Below are 22,992 nucleotides of genomic sequence, written 5' to 3' on the forward strand. Positions count from 1 at the left end.
TGACACTTCCAGATTACCTCACTCCTCCAATCTCCCCGATCTCGATCTCCACATCACTTTTATCGCTCTCGGGCGTGGTTCGCTCAGACGTGGCTCGCTCTCGGGCACGGTTCAGGCGAACCGATTCATGCCCATATTTGGGAATGGAATTCATCCCCGAACGCATTCCGAACACGCCCGCATACCAGAAAGAGCACGGAGAATGCCGGGAGCAGAGTGTTTTCGCTGTTGTTGTATTTGGAGCTGTAGTAACCGTCGTTGTTGTTGTATTTGATGGAGAAATCCTAACTATTAAAGTAAGTCACAGCACATGTACATTTATTCACCCATTCGACTAGGGAAAGGGAGCTATCTATCCACCTTCACGTATCAAAATAACTGAGCTATAGGACCTGAATGTTGTGTGCTCATGGCTTCCAGATTCGCAACAGTTTCTTCACATTCACATCCCTTTTCCGTAACATTTCAAAGCAGGATAGTGGCAATGGCCTCATCATTTTTGAGAGGTACAGTGGAATCTTTCACTCCCAAAAGTGCATGCAAGCATCTATGACATGTGGTCTCGATGACTCCTCTGATGGTTGGCACACTCTTTCACAGGACACCCAGCCTGCAAAGCATCAGGATGGCAGTTTCAAGTCCCGTGTCAAACCATTTATTACGTTCCAAAGTATTATTATGTTTATCTTAATTGAACACACAGAATAGGTACACAACACAAACAAAATATTGTTGCGGTTTCGCGCCCGCCGGCGTGCGAACGGCCACGTAACTCGAATCGCGGCACGTCGCCCACCGGACGGACAATCCCGTTGTGACCCTCTCGGACTAACGCCGGGAACTAGTCACGGGTGGGCCTTTCGGCCTCACCACGATCGTGCCAATCGGCCCCCCGCGTGGGATAGGGTTGCTCGCCAAATTCGACCTACCTAAGTACCCACACGGAGGGTAGACCGGGCGATCGCACCTCGCCGCAGGTCGACTTCGGACACGGGCCACTTTAAGCGACCCGTTCCGTACTATCGGGATAACCGAGCAGTGTTATCGTCAACCTGGACGGTTCGATTAATTATCGAGTGTTTTAGCCCACGACCAACCCTTTACGTGAAGTAAGATGGAGATTCAATAAAGGAAAAGACGAAGCGAAACGGGAAAACAGTTCAACATAAAGCACATTTATTTCGCGATGAACGGAAAGCACACATATACAATTACACCAAAAGCAAATGTAAAAGAAGAAGAAACACACAATAATACACAAAAAACAAATGTAAAAGCAAAACACAATGCAGATATACCACCGACTACAGAGCACACGGCAACACTTATACAGTTTTACTTCACAGACGGCGCCGACAACACATATACTCAAAGCAAAAGAAAAAGGGACCACCCTCCACTATGAGGGGGCAGACGGCCTGGGGCCGAGACCACGTCGGGCCTACCCGTCTGATGAGCCGCAAAATGGCGGTGGCGCCCCGACTCCGCGGGCTTCGCGGACAGTGTCTGGAATGGGGTGGGAACGGGGCCCCCTTCTCGCACTATCTCAGCGCGGGGGGAAACAGGAGGGGGTTGTTGATGCTCGGGGGAAGGAGGATATCTCCCTGGCTCGGGTCCCGCGACGAGCGTCTCCACCACAACCTCGGTCGCGTTACCGGCCTCTCCTCTCCGCAGCTCCCCGACTGACACGAGCACCCCCTCGACTGCCTTCGCCGCCGCCACCTCTCCAACTCTCCACAGCTCCGTCCAACTGCCTTCTCCGACTCCTCTCTTGACTGGCTCTTCCCAACTCAACTCCGAACTGACCTTGACTGACTCAACTACGAGCGAACGCGGCCCTTTATAGCCCCCGTGGCCTCGCTCCTTCACCTTCGACCCTTTACCTCTGGCTGGCTCCCCATTGGACAGAATAAAAGTGGGCGTGAATGCTTTTTGATCCGCGAATCTGCATATAGCGACCACACTCCGACGCACCTGGAGGCAGGGCCAAATCGCCCCACGCTCGCCGATAGGACGGAACAGAAGTGGGCGTGAGTCGTTTTTGATCCGTTTTCTTCGGAAAGGCTGTGCCTCTGCACCCGCTGCTCGGTGCGCGCCCTGCACGAGTCCAGTATCGGTGCCCACAAGCGGCGCGGGAATGACGGTGATGCGATGGTTGCGAGGGCGAGTTGTGACGGTAAAGGTCGTGGCTGTGGTTGTGAAGCGGCGTTGCGGTTGGTGGTTGTTGTGTGATGGCTGTTGAGACGTGGTTGGTGGTGGTAGTAATGGCGGCTGGTCCAAAATAAAGATAGTAAAAGAAAAACGGCTATCTAGAGGGGTCGCAGCCCGAATGAATGACATTTATTCCCTCGAAACAACGGGTTTGGGCCTAACTACACATATACTTACAGAGATATCTCACCGAAGGGACCTGAATGGTGGTTTGCGAATTTCGTCAACCACAACAATATTTTACTTCTCACATGTCACAGTATAAGTAAGTCTTTTTCAAGGTGTCAAAATTTGGAACATTTCAATTGTTCTTTTCTGCTGCTGAGATGAAGTATTCAATCAAGCATGTCCTATAGTCATGAATGATTTGTACTCATTTCTTTTTTCTTAACACACTTAAAAGCAGGACCAAAAAAAAACCTGTTATAAAAAAATAATCCAAGAATAATCACTTTGCTGTGCCAATTACATAACAGATTACCCATGAACCAATGTTCTCAGTCATCTGTAACAGAATGCTTTTTCAAAGCAACTCTCCCATCAATGTTATGACAACGATGCAAGTATATATTTTTTTAATCGGAAAAAGAACATCAGGCCAAGTCTTGATTACCAAATGTTAATCGTAATTCATTGTATGTGACAAGACAACAATTCATTTCAAAGAAGGTAAAAAAAAGTGACAGTCAAATGTTTGCCGAGTCGAATGTGACTTCGTCGAAACGTCAATTCCACACTTGTATCATCAAATGTTTGCTCTTCCTTAGTTGATATATCACTCTCCATGCTTTGTAAGTAGGCATGTGCAATGTCATGTTGCCGTTCTTAAATCTTGCATCAGGTAGAGAGAACACAGGCCATTCTCACCTGTGGCAGCTCTTCCAGGCGGTTCCCATACACCAGGAGGTTCCGCAAATGGGTATTGGGTGTAGAACCTTGGGACAACATAAGATGGGGTAAAGATGACAACCCAAGATGGGAGAGATCAAGGTAGGTGGACCCAGTTAAGGATGTAGAGGAAAAACAAAGGGAATGACAGGGACTACACGGAGGACTGGAGCTTGCAATTGAGCTTGTGCTGGAGCTTCTATTCAGGCTGGAGTGAAGGTTCAGATCAGGATTGTTAGAATTGTCGAAGATCCGGGCCGGCCGTGCAAGGCATTGGAGAGTCATAGAAATTGCGTTGCAAACATCCATTATCTCAAGTGAACCGCTCATGCAAATAATTTGAGGAAGAACTGCAAAGAGAGGGAAAAAAAACAAAAAAAAAAACACGTTAATTTTTTTTCTGAAACCAAAAAAATTCTGGGAACATGCATATTGTTCAGAAAAAATGGCTTAAGGGTGAATGAGGGGTAAATTTGCCTGTCCCCCATGCAGTGAAAGATGGGGCTTTGCAATCACTTTTTTTGTCTGTGTCTGTGTCTGTGTCTGTGTCTGTGTCTGTGTCTGTCCAGGCCATAACATTTTTACCAATTGAGCTTTTGTCACCAAATCTTCAACAAACCTTTATTATGATATTGTGGAGAACACAAATGAATAAAATGTACAATTTGTTTTCAGTCGTTTTCATCAACTTTAGTTTGAGTACAAAGCAGACGCGGACGGGCTTTGCATTTTCAGATTCTTTAGAGTTATCTCCGCCACTGAAGGTGAAGAAGGTTATGTTTTCACCCCTTTGTCTGTTTGTCTTTGTGCAGGACATCTCAAAAAGTTGTGGACGGATCCGGATTAAATTTTGTGGATAGGTTGGTGTGTGACAAGGACGAACTGATTAGATTTTGGTGAAGATCCAGATCCGGATCCCGCTACGAGAATTTTTAAGTGATTCTACACCATTGAGAGATAGGGCCAAAACTGATGTAGTACTGTATAGCATGATATTTCAAAAATGTATTGGTCCAGATATGTTCTTGTGGATCAGGCATAACATGGCGGAAGTATGCACTCTTGCGATTGCCCTTTCCAGTTAATAAGTTACCTTTTAATGAATGTTAGTGTAATAGTACAAGTTTTTGTAAACCCAGTTAGCAACGACCAGAATTGTATGTCTGTGCAGCTCCTCATAACCCTAGACCCTAGTGTCTGTCCCTTCTCCATACTTTCCCCTGTGTTTAACTCTCAAATCACCCATGTTATCCTTCCACACCATAAAACTATACTTCAACATGACACGACCATATACAGTAAGCTTCTGCACAACCCTCGCACATGCTCTGATGAAATGGCATGTCCATGCAAACTCCAGGGTGACCACAACGGAAATGGTACCGAACGACCTCACCTCCAATAACTTCCTCCATGTGAATAATAACCTCTGACTTATTGCATGTGTGCAAAGTGCAGTTCATGTAGAGTCAGCAAATTTAGATATCGTCAAGACGACCCCATGTTTTCACAACATGCCGTGGACAACTAAAGAATAATTGTTTTCAGTCAAAATCGGCCACCTGAAGACAAAATTCTTCCTGAAGACTCAAACCAAGTTCAGGGTTAGATGCTGAAGGCAATGTCCCTCCTTCCGAGCAAGACTACAATCTATAAATTATCTCAAAACAGCAATAACTGACAAAATCCGTTCAATCGCGACAGCCAAATGTATCAGAGTAATCAACAATTTTCCCGTAGACTCCAAGTGTGCCTCCAGAATTGGGGCCGACATCTGGAGCATGTGTTCTAACCTCCATCAAATCAATGACATTTAAGATATCGATCTGAAACTTTCCATCATGATCATGCATCATGTGAAGCAAATGTGTACCAAATAATACATCATTTTAGAAAAAAAAAATAAAGGCTTATTAAATTGTATTAGTACCATTTTTTGTGGTCACAGTGCACTTCAGCATTGTGAGAGCATATGTGCGACACTCGTGTGGTGAGGTAAGAAACAGTTCCGCAAAGGGATTGGGGGACAGTTCCACACACACCTACATACATCAAACAGGTCTGTCACTCTTCTGTTCATCCTGTTTCCCTTCCTGAGTCTGCCAACATAAGAATAGACCAAGAATAGCAGGTGAAACCATAACTACCCAGTTTAATAATATTTGTTCCCATACAAGGAACCTCAAAGCAGATGGAAGGAATTTGGCCCATCAAAGCCTTCACTGTGATTCCTAAACTATGCTTGTTTGTCCATTTTACATCCTGTTAAATGATAATCATCAAGCAAGGAAGCAGCATGTACTATTTTTAGTCTTTGGTATGGCTCGGACGAGGTTTGAACTGCCGACCTCCCAGACTCAGAGTGGATGCTCTAAACATTACATCACCGAGGTTAGAGAGATTAAGTGCACCGAACAAGTTTCTTTATAACATTCTCAATCCGTTATATTACCATGCACCCATCCACATTATTCATTAAACCTGAACTGCTCCAGACGACGTGGGCCGGTGCAAGGCCTGAAGGATCGTAGACAGGTGCGTTCTACCCAAAACTCCGATCGTAGCTCCCAGTCAGTGGACTTTTAACCTTGCGGGAGTGCCTTGTGTGAACAGAGCAGGCTTGGCGATTAATTTTATGGACGTCTGCAATTGGAAAGACTGTGCTTTGCATCATTGCCAACAGAGCAATGGCTGTGGACTCTTCAACAAAGGACATCTTTACAAAGTGAAAAAACACAAATCTTGTGCCAGCTGTATTTATGCGGGAGCCAGATGCATCAGGCAGACTTCCCAGAGGGAGACACCGTATCGGGTTTGGGTACTTCTTCACAGCAATCGGAGGGTCATATCTGAAACTTCTGAATGCACAAGATAAACAAAATCAACTTTAACAATAGTAGGGAAAGAATACTGGTTCTGGCTCACTTTTCCCAATGTAAATGAATGGGGGATTTTCAGCCATGAAATTTTTCTTTTTTTTCCCCTAAAAAAATAAATCCCCTTTTTAGCCCAAGGTATATTTATTTGTCTCCCCTTTTAACCTGGAGCCTGGTGTTGGCTTAGTGGTTAGGGTGGCGGCTTGGGATCCCAGGGTCCTGAGTTCAAGCCCCGTTGGCTGCTGAATTAACACCAGGGGGTTGACTCAGCCTGTCATCCTTCCGAGGTCGGCGAAATGAGTGCCAGTGTACTGGTCCCGGTGTATGCCCCGGTTAGAATAGGTGTACCATATCCCTGTGTGTCGTAAGAGGCGACCAGGGTTGGCGTCAGGAAGGGCATCCGGCCATAAAACATTGCCTCAAGAAAAAGCCAAACCCCTGCACAGCAGGGAAAAATGGCTGTAAAAACGGTCATTTTTTTATTTCCCCTTTTAACCTAGGGGCTCTCTATTCAAATAGCCCATACAACAAGATAAAGATTTGTTAAAGGTGATTCTAAAGAAATATCTGAAATGTCTAAGCCCCGGGACACTCTCTATTCAAATAACCCATACAACAAGATAAAGATTTGTTAAAGGTGATTCTAAAGAAATATCTGAAACGTCTAAGCCCCGGGACACTCTTTATCAAATAACCCATACAACAAGATAAGGATTTGTTAAAGGTGATTCTAAAGAAATATCTGAAACGTCTAAGCCTCGGGGCACTCTTTATCAAATAACCAATGCATATTGTTTAGCTCACTCATTGAACCTATAAACATTTGTTCATTCTCAAATTCCTTCAATAGTTTAATTTTCTTTGCACAATAATCCCCATCTAAAATATTGAAAAACAAAACATTTGAATCTTTATATTTTTTAAGATACCCCTTTTGTGCCATTACGAAATGATAAACTTCTCTTAATGATCTCATCTGGCCACCGCCCGAGTTGCAAATCATTTTTGTACATAAACCACGCCATAAAAAAGTTTTGTTTCAAATGTTTTCAGTTCATGCCGTGAAAATGAGGAAGTGTTTTTTTGACACGGCCGTGCTGTGTGAATGAGGAAGTGGTTTTGGACTGTCATGCTGTGAAAAAATAGGAACTATTCTGTGAGACAAGGTCTCGTGTTTATATTTTATCTCAGAACACGAACTGAAAACATTTGAATCAAAACTTTTTTATGGCGTGGTTTATGTACAAAAATGATTTGCAACTCGGGCGGTGGCCAGATGAGATCATTAAGAGAAGCTTGTCATTTCCTGTGCCCACACCCAATGATTAAGCAATCTCCTCATCGTTGCTTTATAAGTGATTCGCCAGACAAAGTTTCTGCCAGACGGGATTTTCATTTTTACAACTGAGGCATGGACGATCTTTCTTCCGATGAAGACAACAGCCCACTACAGAGTTGGTAAGTTTGTGTATGGTTTTCTCTTTGAACGATGAAGCAAATGATTATTAATTAAATCATGATAATTCTGATATATATATTTTTTCCCTGACAGGGCATTGGAAGAAATTGAGTTTACATATCACGACGTGGTTCATGAAATTAATACTCTTATTGAAGAGATCAATGATTTTAGAAGAGAATTGAAAGACATTTACAATGAGTGGCACGAAGTCTTATCACGTCCTCTCATCTCGAAGGAATTAAACCAATGGTGAGACATGTGTGTGTGTGTGTGTGTGTGTGTGTGTCTCTCTCTCTGTCTGTCTTTCTACCTACCTCTCTCTGCTCTTATTGAAGAGGTCAATGATTTATAATGACTGGTCTCTGATCTCGAATGAATTAAACCAATGGTGAGGCACGTGTGTGTGTCTATGTGTGTGTGTATGTGTGTGTGTGTGCGTTGCTTTCCCTGTCTGTTTGTATCTCTCTCTGTCTGTCTCTTCATCTATACACTTGGCTTATTTTTTTTTTTTTTCAGCACTATCGCACAACATCAGCTGTTGAAGCAATCTTGTACAACACATGATTTTCTGGAGGTAAATATTTCTGAATTATTATTAATATCACTCGTACAACACATGATTTTCTGGAGGTAAATATTTCTGAATTATTATTAATATCACTCTCTCTTTAGAATGTCGCCTTATGTTGGTTGCATCATTAGTTTGGACGTGGTTTTGTCAGTACACTGGAATTCATTTTATTGACCTTGAAAGGATGACAGGCTGAGTCGGCTTCGGTGGGAGGGGCGTGTGTGGGCGGAGTCAAAAAGGGGCGGAGTCAAAAAAATTCAATTTATTGGAGCTTGTGGGGGGGTGTGTGGTGGGGTTTGTGTGGGGTTTGTGTGGGCGGGGGCTTGTGTGGGCGGGGCTTGTGTGGGTGGAGTCAAAAAATTTCAATTCATCTTTGTCTTTTGTAATTCCTGTGAATAAAATGAACCTAAAATCTCTTCCCCTTCCAAATCATATATCTTATAAGTCCAAGGAACTGTATCTATTACATCAACAATTTTAAAAAGCTCGTTGGTCCATCTTTTCGTATAACCTTTTTCAAAATGAGATTTCCACCTATATATTCTTACGATATCACCAACTTTGAACTTAGGTTTTCTGACATTAATCTCTTTTTCATATTTTAATTTTGTAAATGTTTCTGATGGTTTCATATTTGTTGCCGTGTGAATCGTGTCATTATACTTATCCACAATATCCTGAATAAAAGATGACCATTGTTGTGAACCGAGTTGTGTGAATTTTTTTATATAGTCTCTCTTTTAAGGTACGATTAAAACGTTCAACAACAACTGCCTTCCCTTCATTAAAAGGTACTGTATAATGTAATACTGTTATTTTTTAGAAAATTCATAAATGTCTTGTTATAAAACTCTCTACCCTCATCAGTCCACAATTTTTTAGGTTTTCTCTTACTTTTATTAAATATCTGTTGAAAAGCTAACATAAGAGTATTACCTGTTTTGTTTTTTAAAGGGACAACCCACGCATATCTACTCCTCAAATCAATAACGGTTAAAGCATACTTGTACCCCTTATCATTATTGAGTTCAATCAAATCAGCAGACCAGATATAATCTACTTCCTTGGAATAAACTTTCCTTCTCTGAAACTTTGTGAATATTGGTTTATGTGATTCATCAGCTAATTGCTCTTCAATCTTAATGACATAATTAGAGCTAACAAGTTTTTTGAATTTCCAAGTCCAAGTTTCAATTTAGCAGTGATCATCTTCTTCACAATGAACCGATCAACTTTTTCTCTCAAGGTTGGATTTTGTATCAGAGACAAATTATACAACATTTCTCTATCGGCTTCATGCTTTTCTTCCAACGTTGTGGTATTCCCATAATCAATATCGTGTCTCATGCACACTTCATCAACTCTATTGATAGGCTTACTCCAGGATTTAGGATTGTCTGCCTCATCTAATCTTTTATCCAAGTTTGTGCCTGGGCCACAGAAAGAATACCCTGGAAGATGTAATTCCCCTGGTATTCCAGTAGTTGTAAATTTACTTCCTGATAAAAACTTTTGTATATCTCCTCCTAGTTTGTGTTGGGAGATAAATTGATTTTTTTTTGAACATATACCAAACATATATATACCACACACCGAACATATACCTTTTTGTATAACCCTGTTATTTTTACTTTTAATATATGAAATATTTTTAGTATTAGTTTTCTTTTTACATTTGAGACAATAACTCATTTATTTATGAGAAAAATTCCTGCAGAGTGCAAAAACCTTTTTAGTTTCCAACATGCACATTTGAATCTTAATTTTTAAAACATAAAGAATCCTTAGAAATGCCTTCACTCTCTGCCCCATTTATTTAAGAAAAAACTTGAATTAAAATGAATAGCTTGTCGATGATAGTCTTGAAGAAAATATTGCAAATAGACTTGTAAATTTTGTTTTCCTCCTCGGTGGGTTGAGTTATTTTCTGTAATACCACCAATCTTTTTTGAATCTCACTGGTTTCCATATTTTGATATTTATTTTGTCTCGCTCTTTCCTCCCTCTCCTCCTCTCTCTTCTCTCTTTCCTCCCTCTCTCTCTTCTCTCTTTCCTCCCCCTCTCTCTTCTCTCTGTCCTCCCCCTCTCTCTTCTCTCTTTCCTCCCTATCTCTCTTCTCTCTTTCCTCCCTCTCTCTCTTCTCTCTTTCCTCCCTCTCGCTCTTCTCTCTTTCCTCCCTCTCTCTCTTCTCTCTTTCCTCCCTCTCTCTCTTCTCTCTTTCCTCCCTCTCTCTCTTCTCTCTTTCCTCCCTCTCTCTCTTCTCTCTTTCCTCCCTCTCTCTCTTCTCTCTTTCCTCCCTCTCTCTCTTCTCTCTTTCCTCCCTCTCTCTCTTCTCTCTTTCCTCCCTCTCTCTCTTCTCTCTTTCCTCCCTCTCTCTCTTCTCTCTTTCCTCCCTCTCTCTCTTCTCCCTTTCCTCCCTCTCTCTCTTCTCCCTCTCCTCCCTCTCTCTCTCTCTTCTCTCTTTCCTCCTTCTCTTTCTTCTCCCTCTCCTCCTTCTCTCTCTTCTCCTTTTCCTCCTCTTCCCTCTCTTCTTCAACTCCTTCCTCATCCCTTACTATCCTTGAATCGCTTACACCCCATAGAATATTATACATATATTCATCAGGATTTCTTGTTATTCCTGTATCCAAAATAATTTTTTTTACAACAGGAAACCAATAAAATTTCTTTTGAATTTCTAAAAGAGCCTTACCTTTTCTTAACTTTATAATTTTTTCATTATTTAACATTCTAATTAAATCTAAAGTTGTCGGTTTATCAACATCAGCATAATGCCAATCTTTTATTGAAAATACCTCATTCTTATGTTGTAGAACATATTTATTAAAATACCGAATACCCTTTTCTTGAAGGTATGCTTGAACACAGAAATGATAATTTTCTTGAAGCCATCTTGCTGTCATTTATGTATTAGAAATATATGTTAGAATAATATTATGGCACGAAACACCTCCCCATCTTCCCATAGTTAAATCATTTTGTATTTCCTTACTTATTATATAGAATCCTGTTTTTTCTGTTTTCATGAGATAAACAAGGGCAAAACCATTATTATATTTACCCTTATTAAATTCTTTTATTTGTTGTTTACTAATCGTAGCCCCACAAAACTCATTCTCGATACCAAGTGGATAATATTCTTCCTTACGAGACTGATTTAATTGTTCCAGGTCTTCGAGGTTAATTTTAAATGACCAATTATACCCTAAATCATTCATATCATACCCCCATTGTTCTATTCTCATACAAACGATACGCCCTTCTTTATAAAAATTTATTTTAATTCGAACTGTGAATTCTGTATGACCTGGAGATAATATCAACACTTCTGTATCTTTGGAATACACAGCCGTTTTATTTAAGTATATATATTGTGATAAATCACTGAATCTCACCAAGTCATTCGCTTCAGTTGGGGTTGGATAATTTTTTAATTAATAAGCATTTTTCATGTTAATATTTTTGGTTATATTATATTTATGTCGTTCAGCCTGTGCCTTTGTGTAATAATTTGATAAATCAATATCCAGTTCTTGAGATACACCAAAGATAGAACCATCTTTACCAACATAAGTCATTTATATTAGTTTAAAAATAATATCATAAAAAATTTTATTTTTGTTGAGTTGAAATAACACATATAGGCATAATTGGCCACAACACTTGGAATTTAATTCTTGGACTTGAAATGTTTGATAAACACCATTCTGTAAGAATTTTATGACTTCAACAGGTGGCGGAAGACCAAAACTATCAAAATAATATTTGTCTTGACTATTAAAAATACAAACCCAATGAGAACCGTTCCCATTATTATCTTCTAAGTTCATAATAATATTCTTTGTATGTTTCGGCACATTTGTTAATTCATCTCTCATACAAATAACCACATTATGAATTTTTAATTTCTTACAATATTTGACAAGTTGTAAATTTGATGTTGTATTCTTTCCAAATTCTTTCAACCACTCATCAATGCTCATTTATTTATTAGAAAGATATAATCCATTACCTCTTTTCGTTAATTTTTCACCTGCTTGTGCTATAGAAGAAAGCATATCTCCAACTAACAATCTCGCTTTATCAGGCAGACGTTCAAGTTTTTCAGCAAAATCTACAATTACACCACTTCCACTAATTTGTTTCTCCAACTCTTTGTTATGTCTTTCCAATTCTTTTTGAGCCTGGAGTTGAGCCTTCCTTTCGTTGGCAGTTTTCACCGCTGTTGAAATACCACCCGTCAATGCTCCAACCGCACTTAAACCAGCAAATAAAGGAATTAGAAATGGGAGAAATCCTCCACTCGTCTCTCTTATTGAATATTTTTTCAACATTGGTTTTGTCATTTTAATTTTAAGTGAGCCAGTGTCATTCAAGATTTTAACCTGTTCTCTTGTGAGAAAACATCAATTCTTACTGCTCCTTTTCTCTGAATTGTATTAACGTTAATCGTACAAGGCTTTTGATTTTGAACACAAGATGATAGTTTATGAAGATTGATTTGATTAACATATACCCCAGTTGGTACTTTGCCACTCATTTATTTAACAAAAAATTATGTGAGACTAATCATCACACCATTATCTGTATTAATCTGCAATTCTGTTTCTTCCAAAAGCAAACAAAATGTATCAACTTCTTCACTCTCTCCTCTTTCAATGTATAGGGAGGTATCCACTCGATTAGACTTTATAGTTTCCTTTTGAGCGCTCAGGTCAAACGCATAGATTGTATACAAACTTTTAAATGCTGTCATATCCAAAATAGGTTCTTTATTTCCATTACTTTCACACACCTTTTGGTAAGACTTGTATGCTTCAGCAAAATCATTTTTTTCCCAATTAATTTCCAATCTATCTCGTGGGTAAAATGTTCCATCTAGAGAAACGCGAAGTTGTTTCACCTTAGCATTATCACTCAATGCATTATTCTTATCAGTCGCAGTATCACCATCTGGCTTTTTAAAAATGATCCACAGGTATCGTGGCTTTCCTTCCAGAACACCCAAATTCCACGTGTAAGTAGTTTGATTGAGTTTAACGTGTTGACATCTTCTTTTGAGGTATGATACACTGAGTGGTTTCTTTGAGTTAAGTCTTCGATTCAACATCTCTTCTGTTTTAAGATTAAGAGTATATTCACTGATATACCAACTCATTTCCTCAATTACAAATTTATTCTGATCACCAAAAGCACTAGCAACACCAAAAAGCAATCGATTTTCATTATCATTCCTTTGTAGTTGAAATCTAATTTTAAGACCATACAGAACTTTATCATGATCACAAAATCCAAATATACCTTTAAGAGGAACTGCCACAGTAAAACTATTTTCTGCTTTTGTATCATCATTATACATTCCTTTCCTTTGAGTATATCCAGGGTCTGTGTTTGTTCCCGTTGACATATCAGGAATAAAACCTTCGGCAGACCCCTTTCCCATTCTATCACTGAATGTATAGAGTGTAAGTTTCATCATTTCAGATACAGCAGAGACATAATCAACCGCTTCAACTTCTTGTGTTCCAATATACAAACGCACACTATCAAACATTTTCCAGAAGAAATCATTTACAAGTGTAGCGTTTGTGTTATTCCCAGCCTTAGTGAATTTAAATTTACACAACAAGAAACTTTCGGAGAGATTCAAATAGGTTTGTTGATTATTTATTTCAAAACTTTTTGTACCATTCGTATTCCAGTCTGTTCCAGTTATTGCATTTACCTTGAAGTAATCTTCTTTTATAGTGGAGTTTGAGATAATAATAGTATCATCCAAATCATAGATACTATCAATTGCTTCCATACTTGTATTTATTTAGGAAAAAAAAGATGTTAAAACTTTTGAAACCCTGATCCAAGTATTTGAATTATTTTCTGTCGTTCTTGGGGGGACAACTGAGTTTTGCCTTTCTTAATTTCTTTTATTGCTTGTAATTTATGAGTTTCCTTCTGAGCATCTTTTATACTCTTTACAGCACCTGCTACATTTCCCACAGCAGAAGCAGTTGAACCAATTAGATCTTTATGTTTAAGAATAGTTGAACCAATACCCATGAGAGTATCAATTATCCCATCTCCTCTAAATTGATGTCCAACACCCCTTTGTCTCTTAGGTTTATAGTATCCTCTACCAAGATACATACCTTCACCCTTGTAGTATGGGGAAAGGAAAATCCCATCCCCTGTAATTATTTTATATTTTCCCAACTCGTGTTTCCTCACAATAACCATCGTATTTATTTATTGGAAAACTTCACGTAGGTGAATTCTGATGGATATAACTTCTCCATTAAAAGAAATCACACGATTATCTTGGTCGGTTATCCTAAAATTTACTCTGTATATGGTTTTTCCTGACACAGGAAGATAAACCAAATTTTTGGGTTCCATATTGAATTTATAACCAATTGGGGTTGAGTATGCGCTGAATGAAAATATTGTATTTGTTTTTTCCCATCATTATAAGCACCATCAATCAAATCACAGTGAATTAACACCGAATTTATTCCTGAGGATATTTGAATGACATTATCACTGTAAAACGTCCCATTAGTTTCAATCTTTTTTGAGGAGAAACCCAATAACTCTCTAAATGAATTATCAATTGTGAAATCAACCTTGTAGTTATTTTTAACTTTAATCGTTGATTTTGAAGTATGTTTTTGAATGTTTATAACAATATTTTTTGGTTCATCACCCTGTTCTTTTATAAGACGAGCAATTTCGGAAGATATTTGAGAAATCTCATATGCTCCGGGTGAGACTGTTATCGTTTTGTATCCACTTCCCGGATTATAACTAAACTTGTCATTTTTCTCGGTTATATTAAATAAGGTATTAGAAGTTTCCATGGACAATAAAGATGCCTCATATTCTTTTGTTGTGTCAAGTTGTAGTGGGTATGGGAATGAAGATGTGTGGTCGCTTGTTGTGAAATTGAAACTAAGGATTGTGCTTCTCATCTTATTTAATGAGATAAAATGTCTTTATATTGATATTTATTAATTATTTTCATGTTCATCAACTGGTCTAAAATGGCTGATGCTTCATTAAAACAATTGTTATTTCCAGCCTTCTTACTGCCTAACAACAATAACAGTCTATTAACTAATTGCGATGGGTCATTTGGAAGAAAACTAACACCTGAACCAAGGATACTTAAAGCCTGAGTAATGTGTTTCTCCTTCTCATTCTTCCTACTTTTACCAGAAAGAATAACCTTATAATTTAGAGTGTTCAGCAGATCAATATATACTCTATCATCATTATTTCCTATATCCAATGGTTTATCAATATACTTTGATTCATCCCTCACAGTTGAACCTTGTCTTCCATCTTTTGTGAGAAGAAACATTAATCTCGGAGTTAGTTTAACAGGGGGTTGAGCAGAACCCAAGAACCTTAATTCATCATTAAATATCAATACCTTTTCTTGAACAAGATGAAATATTGCTGATTGTTCTGTTGGAATGAGTCCTGCTTTGGTTTTTGAATCCGCTGAATATTCATTGTTTTGAAGAGCATTCACAATATAATCAGGGGGTCGATTAATCTCTTCCAGTTGTTGAAATAAACCTTCATCATCATATTCTAATTCTCCTAAATGCTCTAATTCTTCCTCCATCATTTGACTGAAATCTTTTAACATTTGAAGTTTTTTAGGAGTATATTCTACTGTGGGAACTGTGGAAACATCTTTCATTTTTTCTTGGGAAGTTTTTAAAAGTGGTTTAAAAAATTTCTCTTGTTTTCTTTCAAATGCTTCTTCGCCCGTTAGTTTCTGTCTGCGTTTCTTCTTTATGTCTTCCTGTTGTTTTACAACTTTTGAAACCAACTCTTGATGTTCCCTAAATCTTCTTGCTCTTTCTTTCGCATCCATTTATTTATTGAAAAATATCATTTAATATCTCATCTTGTTTCACAACAATATATTTATATTTTTCAGTCGTGTGTTTCATGTAATCCCCAAATTCCTTTTTACTACATAATGTAGAACAATTGTCTCTCCAAAAATTGTTTATATCTATTGAATTTAACTTGAATAAAATAAAAGTATTAGCATTGTTTCTGATGGAACGACGACGAAGCTGAAAGTACGATTGACTAAGATAAATACAATTACAAGAAGAATGTCTCATTCTTGTGTAGTAGCTGTCCATTACCGTTTGGTTTCTCTCATTAACACAATCATCAAAGATAACGAGGTTCTTTTTGGATTTATCCAAATCTTGGGGAGACGGTATATCATCCGTATTATCACTCAGAATACAAGTTATCGGTTTTGATTTCTTTTTACATCTCTGTGTATCACAAAATAGTTGTATTATATCTTCAATGTTAAAATCATTTAGGTTTTTTTGAAGTTTAAATAAACCGATTATATCTTCTTTTTGAAGACCAGCATTAAAACCTTGTGAGAGTAGTTGATACTCTGGTTGAAAACTCGACTTTGTGAAAATTATTAAATTATCATAATCTAAAAAGTTGGGAGTGAGGAGCATCTTTAAAAGTAAGCAGGTTTTTCCACATCCCCTTGAACCAACTATGAGGCATCTTAATGAATTTGGGAGATTTTTATGGTTGTCAAATTTTATCTTATTTTCCCAAATGGGTAAAAAATCATTCATTTATATATTTGGAAAACAGGTTATTTAATTTATTATTGGCTTTTTTCGAAATTCTATATTTTATCCTAAGTTCAGGTTTAATTTCAAGATAATCCATTATTTTATTTATGCAATATCTTGTGTTGATATTTCCCTGAAAATCACATCCATGAATAATATATAACAACAATCCTTTGAACATTTCTCTAATACGTTCAGTTTCTTCCCTTGTAAGGAAAGGTGTGTTCTCACCCTCGTACTTTACATTCATTTCTCTAATCAATCTTGTAAAGTAATTCATTTTTGGTGTAAATCTAAAAGAATTATTTTCCTTTTTATATTTTTGATTATCATTAATTAGAAGATAATCACAGAATATACATTGTTTATAGGCTTTTGACTCTGTGTTTAATCCCACTCTATCACATGCAGGACAATTCTCAAATTTGTCATATGGAGAATCATGGAATTCAAGAGGCTCAAAATCGAGTAAACTATTCATATTTATAAAGTAAAACTTTACTTAAACTGAAATTCATCTTCGATATCATCTTCGATACTTTCAGAATCATCTATACTTTCATAACTATCATTTGAACACAAACTCTCGGTGTCATAACTATCGTTTGAATGCAAACTCTCGGTATCATAATCACTCTCATAATCTTCAAAATCTTCAGTTGAATATTGGCTCATTTAATTAGTAGAAAAAACATTACCATCGATATCGATATACATTTTTTCATTAACAGATTCAACTGCAACATTTTTTATATTAAAGGTAATTTTAAAATGATCCTTCACTACAATTGAACGAAATGTCATTTCACCTGATATATTAACATCCTTTATTTCATCAGGATTTATATCTTTAGGGTTGTTGAAAAAATACAAATTTCTCCTTGCATATTACAGATGGTCTTATCTTTTCTTTCTAAAGCTTCATCCATAAGGTTTTTATTTTTTGATACCTTTTCTTGTTTCATTGCTTTTTCTAGTTTTGAATATATTGCCAGAAGGAGAGGAGAAACTTTTGTTAGAGATACCTTAATTGATGTTCTTCCAGGTATACTAAAAGCCCTTCCACTGAAGTAAATTGAAGAACTCATCATATCCACCATAATTGTTTTTATCCAATAGTTGTTATATTTATCTTTGTTCAATTTTACATCCTTGACATATTTCTCAGCATCTTTAACAAATGAAGAGATTGATTGAAACTTGTCTTTTGTGTCTTGAAACATTGTATTTATTAAGTGAAAAAGTTGGAGGATAAAATGGTTTTAAGCACAGATTCACCTGTAAAATACACGAAATTTTCATCAAGAAAATTTTAGTTTAAGCACAGATTCACCTGTAAAATAAACGAAATTTTCATCAAGAAAATTTTAGTTTAAGCACAGATTCACCTGTAAAATAAACGAAATTTTCACCAAGAAAATTTTAGTTTAAGCACAGATTCACCTGTAAAATAAACGAAATTTTCATCAAGAAAATTTTAGTTTAAGCAAAGTTTTATTATATAAATATGGTGAATACAACATACTGCGATGTTTGTAATCACGAATATAAACATTATAGAAAACACCTCCGAACCAACAAACGCACATTTAATCTATTTCACAAAATATCCCCTCTTGAGTTGGAAAGAAAACATTGTGATACCTGCTCAAAGGATGTTTTGAAGAGTAGTTATAATAGGCATCTTCAATCACAAAAACACAAGAAAAATGAGTTTAAAGTAAAGGGAGACTATTATATTGAAAACACTGATGGGGCATTTAAAGGGCATATAAAAATAAGGATTTTTCAATTTGTAGAACCCGGTCCATCATCAATAGTTGAATCAATTGAAATAGTGAAACCTGATGTTGAAAAATTTATTAAAAAGACATTAAAAGAAATGAAAACTTTAAAGTTTTATATGGGAGTGAAAATGAATATGAAAAGACAAGATGAAGAACAAACTCCTTATATGAGGACAGATCTTCATTTTATAACATCATTTCAAGATTTTTTGAATAGTGGGGTTTATGAACAACTATCAAGACAAGAGGAGGATGTTGATAATACAGTGGTAGGAAGTGGATTCAATATTAAAAAAATCATCTTTTTAGATATACACATTCTAAAATCAAACCCTCTTAAAGCTTCTTCTTATATTGAATTACCAAAAGAAATAAAACGAAAGAAGGCAGTTGTTAATATTAAGAATAATGATAATAAATGTTTTCTCTGGTCTGTTCTTGCTCACTTTCATCCACCAAAATGTAATTCAGAAAGAGTAAAACAATATATGAAATATGAGAATACCTTGGACATTAAAGATTTTAATTTCCCAATGCCACTAACAGATATTCCTAAATTTGAGAAAAAGAATAATCTTTCTATTAATGTATATGGATTAACGGATACAAACAAAGTTCAAATATTAAAAATTTCAAACAACTGTAAAAATGAAGAAACACACATTGATCTTTTATATTTTAGTGTTGGAAAGAATTCACATTACACATACATCAATAATTTATCAAGATTAATCTCTTCTCAGGTATTCAGAACAGCAAACAAAATATATCCTTGTAAGCGATGTCTTAATTCATTTCATACAAAAGAACGATTATAACAACATTCAAAATATTGTAGTAATCATAAATCAGCTGTAATTACAATGCCTAAACCTGGTGAAAAGATTTCTTTTGAAGATTATAATAAATCTATCATTTATTTTCTTTTTTGCAAATGCAAAATCTTTTCACAAATTTTTTTGCAAATCTTTTCACAAATGCACCCATTTGTGATATACGCTGATTTTGAATGTATCCTTAAAAAGATAAATACTGCTTCTCCTAATCCAAAAGAACCATATACAAATAAATATCAAAAACATATTCCTTGTGGTTTCTGTTATTATATCAAATCATCTGTTGGAGAAAAGTATAATAAACTTGAACAGTATAGTGGAAAAAATGCTTCACAAGAGTTTGTAAAACGATTAGAAAAGGATTGTATAAGACTAACTAAATTAATGAAAGAAACAAATGAACCGATGAAATTAACCATAGAAGAAAAATTAGAATTTAGAAAGAACAATATCTGTCATATTTGTGAGGAGGAAATTGAGGAGTCTAAAGTTAGGGATCATTGTCATCTTACTGGTAAATATAGAGGTCCCGCTCATTCCTGTTGTAATCTTAATTATAAATTACCTTCTTTTATTCCAGTCTTTCTTCACAACAGCGCCAACTATGATACACATCTATTTATAAATGAACTTTCAAAAACACCAGGGAATATTTCTGCCATAACAAACACAAGTCAAAAGTATATTTCATTTACAAAAATGATATTCACAAAACCTATAACTCGTATAAGGTTTCTTGATTCTTACAAGTTTATGGGAACGCCACTGGCCAACTTCGCATCAAATCTAAGCTCCACGGGCTCTTTTCCAAATCTTAATTCATTCTTTCCAAAAGAGGAAATTCTAACTAAAGAGGAAATTCAGATTAAAGAGAGAATTCAAAGTAAAGAGGAAATTCCAATTAATGAGGAAATGAATGAAGAAATTCTTACTGAAGATGAAATTCTAATTATACAGAAAATTCGAACAAAGAATGAAATTCTAACTAAAGAGGAAATTCTGATTATAGATGAAATTCTGATTAAAGAGGGAATTCTAACTAGAGAGGAAATTGAAACAAGGAATGAAATTCAAAGTAAAGAGAAAATTCTTACAAGTAAGGGAATTTATCCTTATGGTTATATGGATTCATTTATGAGATTTAAAGAAACACAACTTCCTTCAAAAGAAAGTTTCTATAATAACCTTTATGTAGAAGAGATAAGTGATAAGGAATATAAACACGCACAAGAAATTTGGAAAATATTTAAGATAAAGAACCTTGGAGAATATCATGATTTGTATCTAAAAACAGATGTTTTATTGTTGGCTGATGTGTTTGAAGCTTTTAGATCACTCTGTCATAATAAAAATTGTTATGGATTAGATCCTGCCCACTATTTCACAGCTCCTGGTTTAGCTTGGAGTGCAATGTTGAAAATGACAAAACAAGATATAGATTTAGTCAGTGATGTAGATATGCTTTTGATGATTGAGAAGTCTAAGAGAGGTGGAATATCACAAGTATGTTCAAAAAGATATGCTAAAGCAAATAATAAATATCTTCCAAATTATGAGAGTGAAAAAGATAGTAATTATTTGATGTACTTTGATGCTAATAATTTGTATGGATGGGCAATGTCTCAATCTCTGCCTTATGGTAAATTAGAGTGGGTGGAAGAAAAGGATTATGAAAAGGCTTTGATGAATATTGTTATTTCTTCTCAAGAGAAATTGAATGACAAAGAAGAAGGTTATTATTTTGAAGTTGATTTGAAGTACCCGAGTAATCTTCATAATAAGCATAAAGACCTTCCTTTTGCATGTGAGAAAGAAACCCCAAAGAAAGAATGGTTCAGTGATTATCATAAAAGTTTTAATATTAAAGGCAAATCAACAGAAAAGTTATTAACAACATTCTATGATAAAAAGGGATATGTTTTGCATCAAAGGAACTTGAGACAATATTTATCTGCTGGGTTGAGAGTAGCTAAAATTCATAGAGTTTTAAAATTTAAACAAAGTCCTTGGATGAAAAAGTATATTAAATTCAATACAGATATGAGAACAAATACAAAAGTAAAATTTGAAGGGGAATTCTATAAATTGATGAATAATGCTGTCTTTGGAAAGACAATGGAGAATGTTAGAAACAGGCAAAACATTAGATTTGCAACATCTTGGAAAGAAGCTTCGAGATTGATAAATAAACCAAGTTTTGAGAGAGAAGAGGTTTTTTCAGAGAACTTTTCTGCTATTCATATGAAAAAGGAAAGTATTGTCATGGATAAACCAATTTATATTGGAACAGCAGTTCTTGATTTATCAAAGATATTGATGTATGATTATTTGTATAATGATTTAAAGAAAGAGTATGGTGAAAATGCTTCATTGTTGTATATGGACACTGATAGTTTTATTCTAGATATAAAAACTGACGATGTTTATAAAGATATGAAGAAAAACATTGGAGTATATGATACAAGTAATTTTAGTAAGAAGAGTGAGTTATTTTCAAAAAGAATGAAAAGGTTATTGGCAAGTTTAAGGATGAGTTGGGTGGAAAAGTAATGAGTGAGTTTATTGGATTGAGAGCAAAGGCATATGCTTATAAGTATGGTGATCAGATTGATAAAAGGTTAAAGGGAATAAAGAAATATGTAATAAAGAAATCAATAACTTTTAGAAATTATTATAATTGTTTGATGAATAAGAAAGAAGAATATAGGAAAATGAATACAATAAGAAGTTATAAACATAAGATATATAGTGAAGAAGTAAATAAAAAGGCATTAGGAGCCTTTGATGATAAGAGATTTATTTTAGATAATGGAATAGATTGTGTTCCATATGGATATTGTATGATAGAGTGTATAAAATAGATTGTGTTCCATATGGGTATTGTATGATAGAGTGAATAGAATAGATTGTGTTCCATATGGACACAAGTTTTAACGATGGGAAGATGGGTTAGGGTTTTTAAGGGCTACCGCCGCGTTTTTCACAATATATAAATGGTCGAACCAAGTATTAGTCAAACTAAAGAGTGGAGAAAATCTGTCTTGGTATATAAATGGAAAACATAATGAATGTGAAAAATATCAAATAAGTCTTATTGAAAAAATATCTAAAACAAAGGTAAATAAAACAAATATGCGAATCAATTTAAAAACCAATAAGTTAGAGGATGTAAAGAAAATAATAAATATGTTTGAATGGACTGAATAATTTGATGGTTATCAATTGAACAATGGAAAAATAATTTACTACAATATCAAAATGATATGCAACTTAGGAGGTGGCCAAATGAGATCATTAAGAGAAGTTTATCATTTCGTAATGGCACAAAAGGGGTATCTTAAAAAATATAAAGATTCAAATGTTTTGTTTTTCAATATTTTAGATGGGGATTATTGTGCAAAGAAAATTAAACTATTGAAGGAATTTGAGAATGAACAAATGTTTATAGGTTCAATGAGTGAGCTAAACAATATGCATTGGTTATTTGATAAAGAGTGCCCCGAGGCTTAGACGTTTCAGATATTTCTTTCGAATCACCTTTAACAAATCCTTATCTTGTTGTATGGGTTATTTGATAAAGAGTGTCCCGGGGCTTAGACGTTTCAGATATTTCTTTAGAATCACCTTTAACAAATCTTTATCTTGTTGTATGGGTTATTTGAATAGAGAGTGTCCCGGGGCTTAGACATTTCAGATATTTCTTTAGAATCACCTTTAACAAATCTTTATCT

The 22,992-nt window shown here is 35.9% G+C and overlaps 1 protein-coding gene across 9 annotated transcripts in view; it reads right to left on the reverse strand.

The window, feature by feature from the left end:
- The window catches only part of LOC147033020 (uncharacterized), a 313,822-nt gene that overhangs the window by 284,239 nt on the left and 6,591 nt on the right, over window positions 1-22,992 (reverse strand). For 6 of the 9 annotated variants that reach the window (XM_085871129.1, XM_085871134.1, XM_085871133.1 and 3 more), the window contains exon 2: window positions 3,079-3,449. The exons of 2 other annotated variants lie outside the window; for them this stretch is intronic. In XM_085871129.1, the coding sequence (XP_085727255.1) occupies window positions 3,079-3,429 (351 nt within the window). In that variant the 5' untranslated portion in view covers window positions 3,430-3,449. Of the gene's footprint in view, window positions 1-3,078; window positions 3,450-5,149; window positions 5,172-22,992 lie in introns of those variants that run through there. One more of the 9 variants, XM_085871131.1, reaches the window with a different exon arrangement.

This window comes from Eptatretus burgeri, chromosome 2 (assembly GCF_056783735.1).
Source record: "Eptatretus burgeri isolate ZD-2024b chromosome 2, Ebu_testis_v1, whole genome shotgun sequence".
In the NCBI taxonomy this organism is placed as follows: Eukaryota; Metazoa; Chordata; class Myxini; order Myxiniformes; family Myxinidae; genus Eptatretus; species Eptatretus burgeri.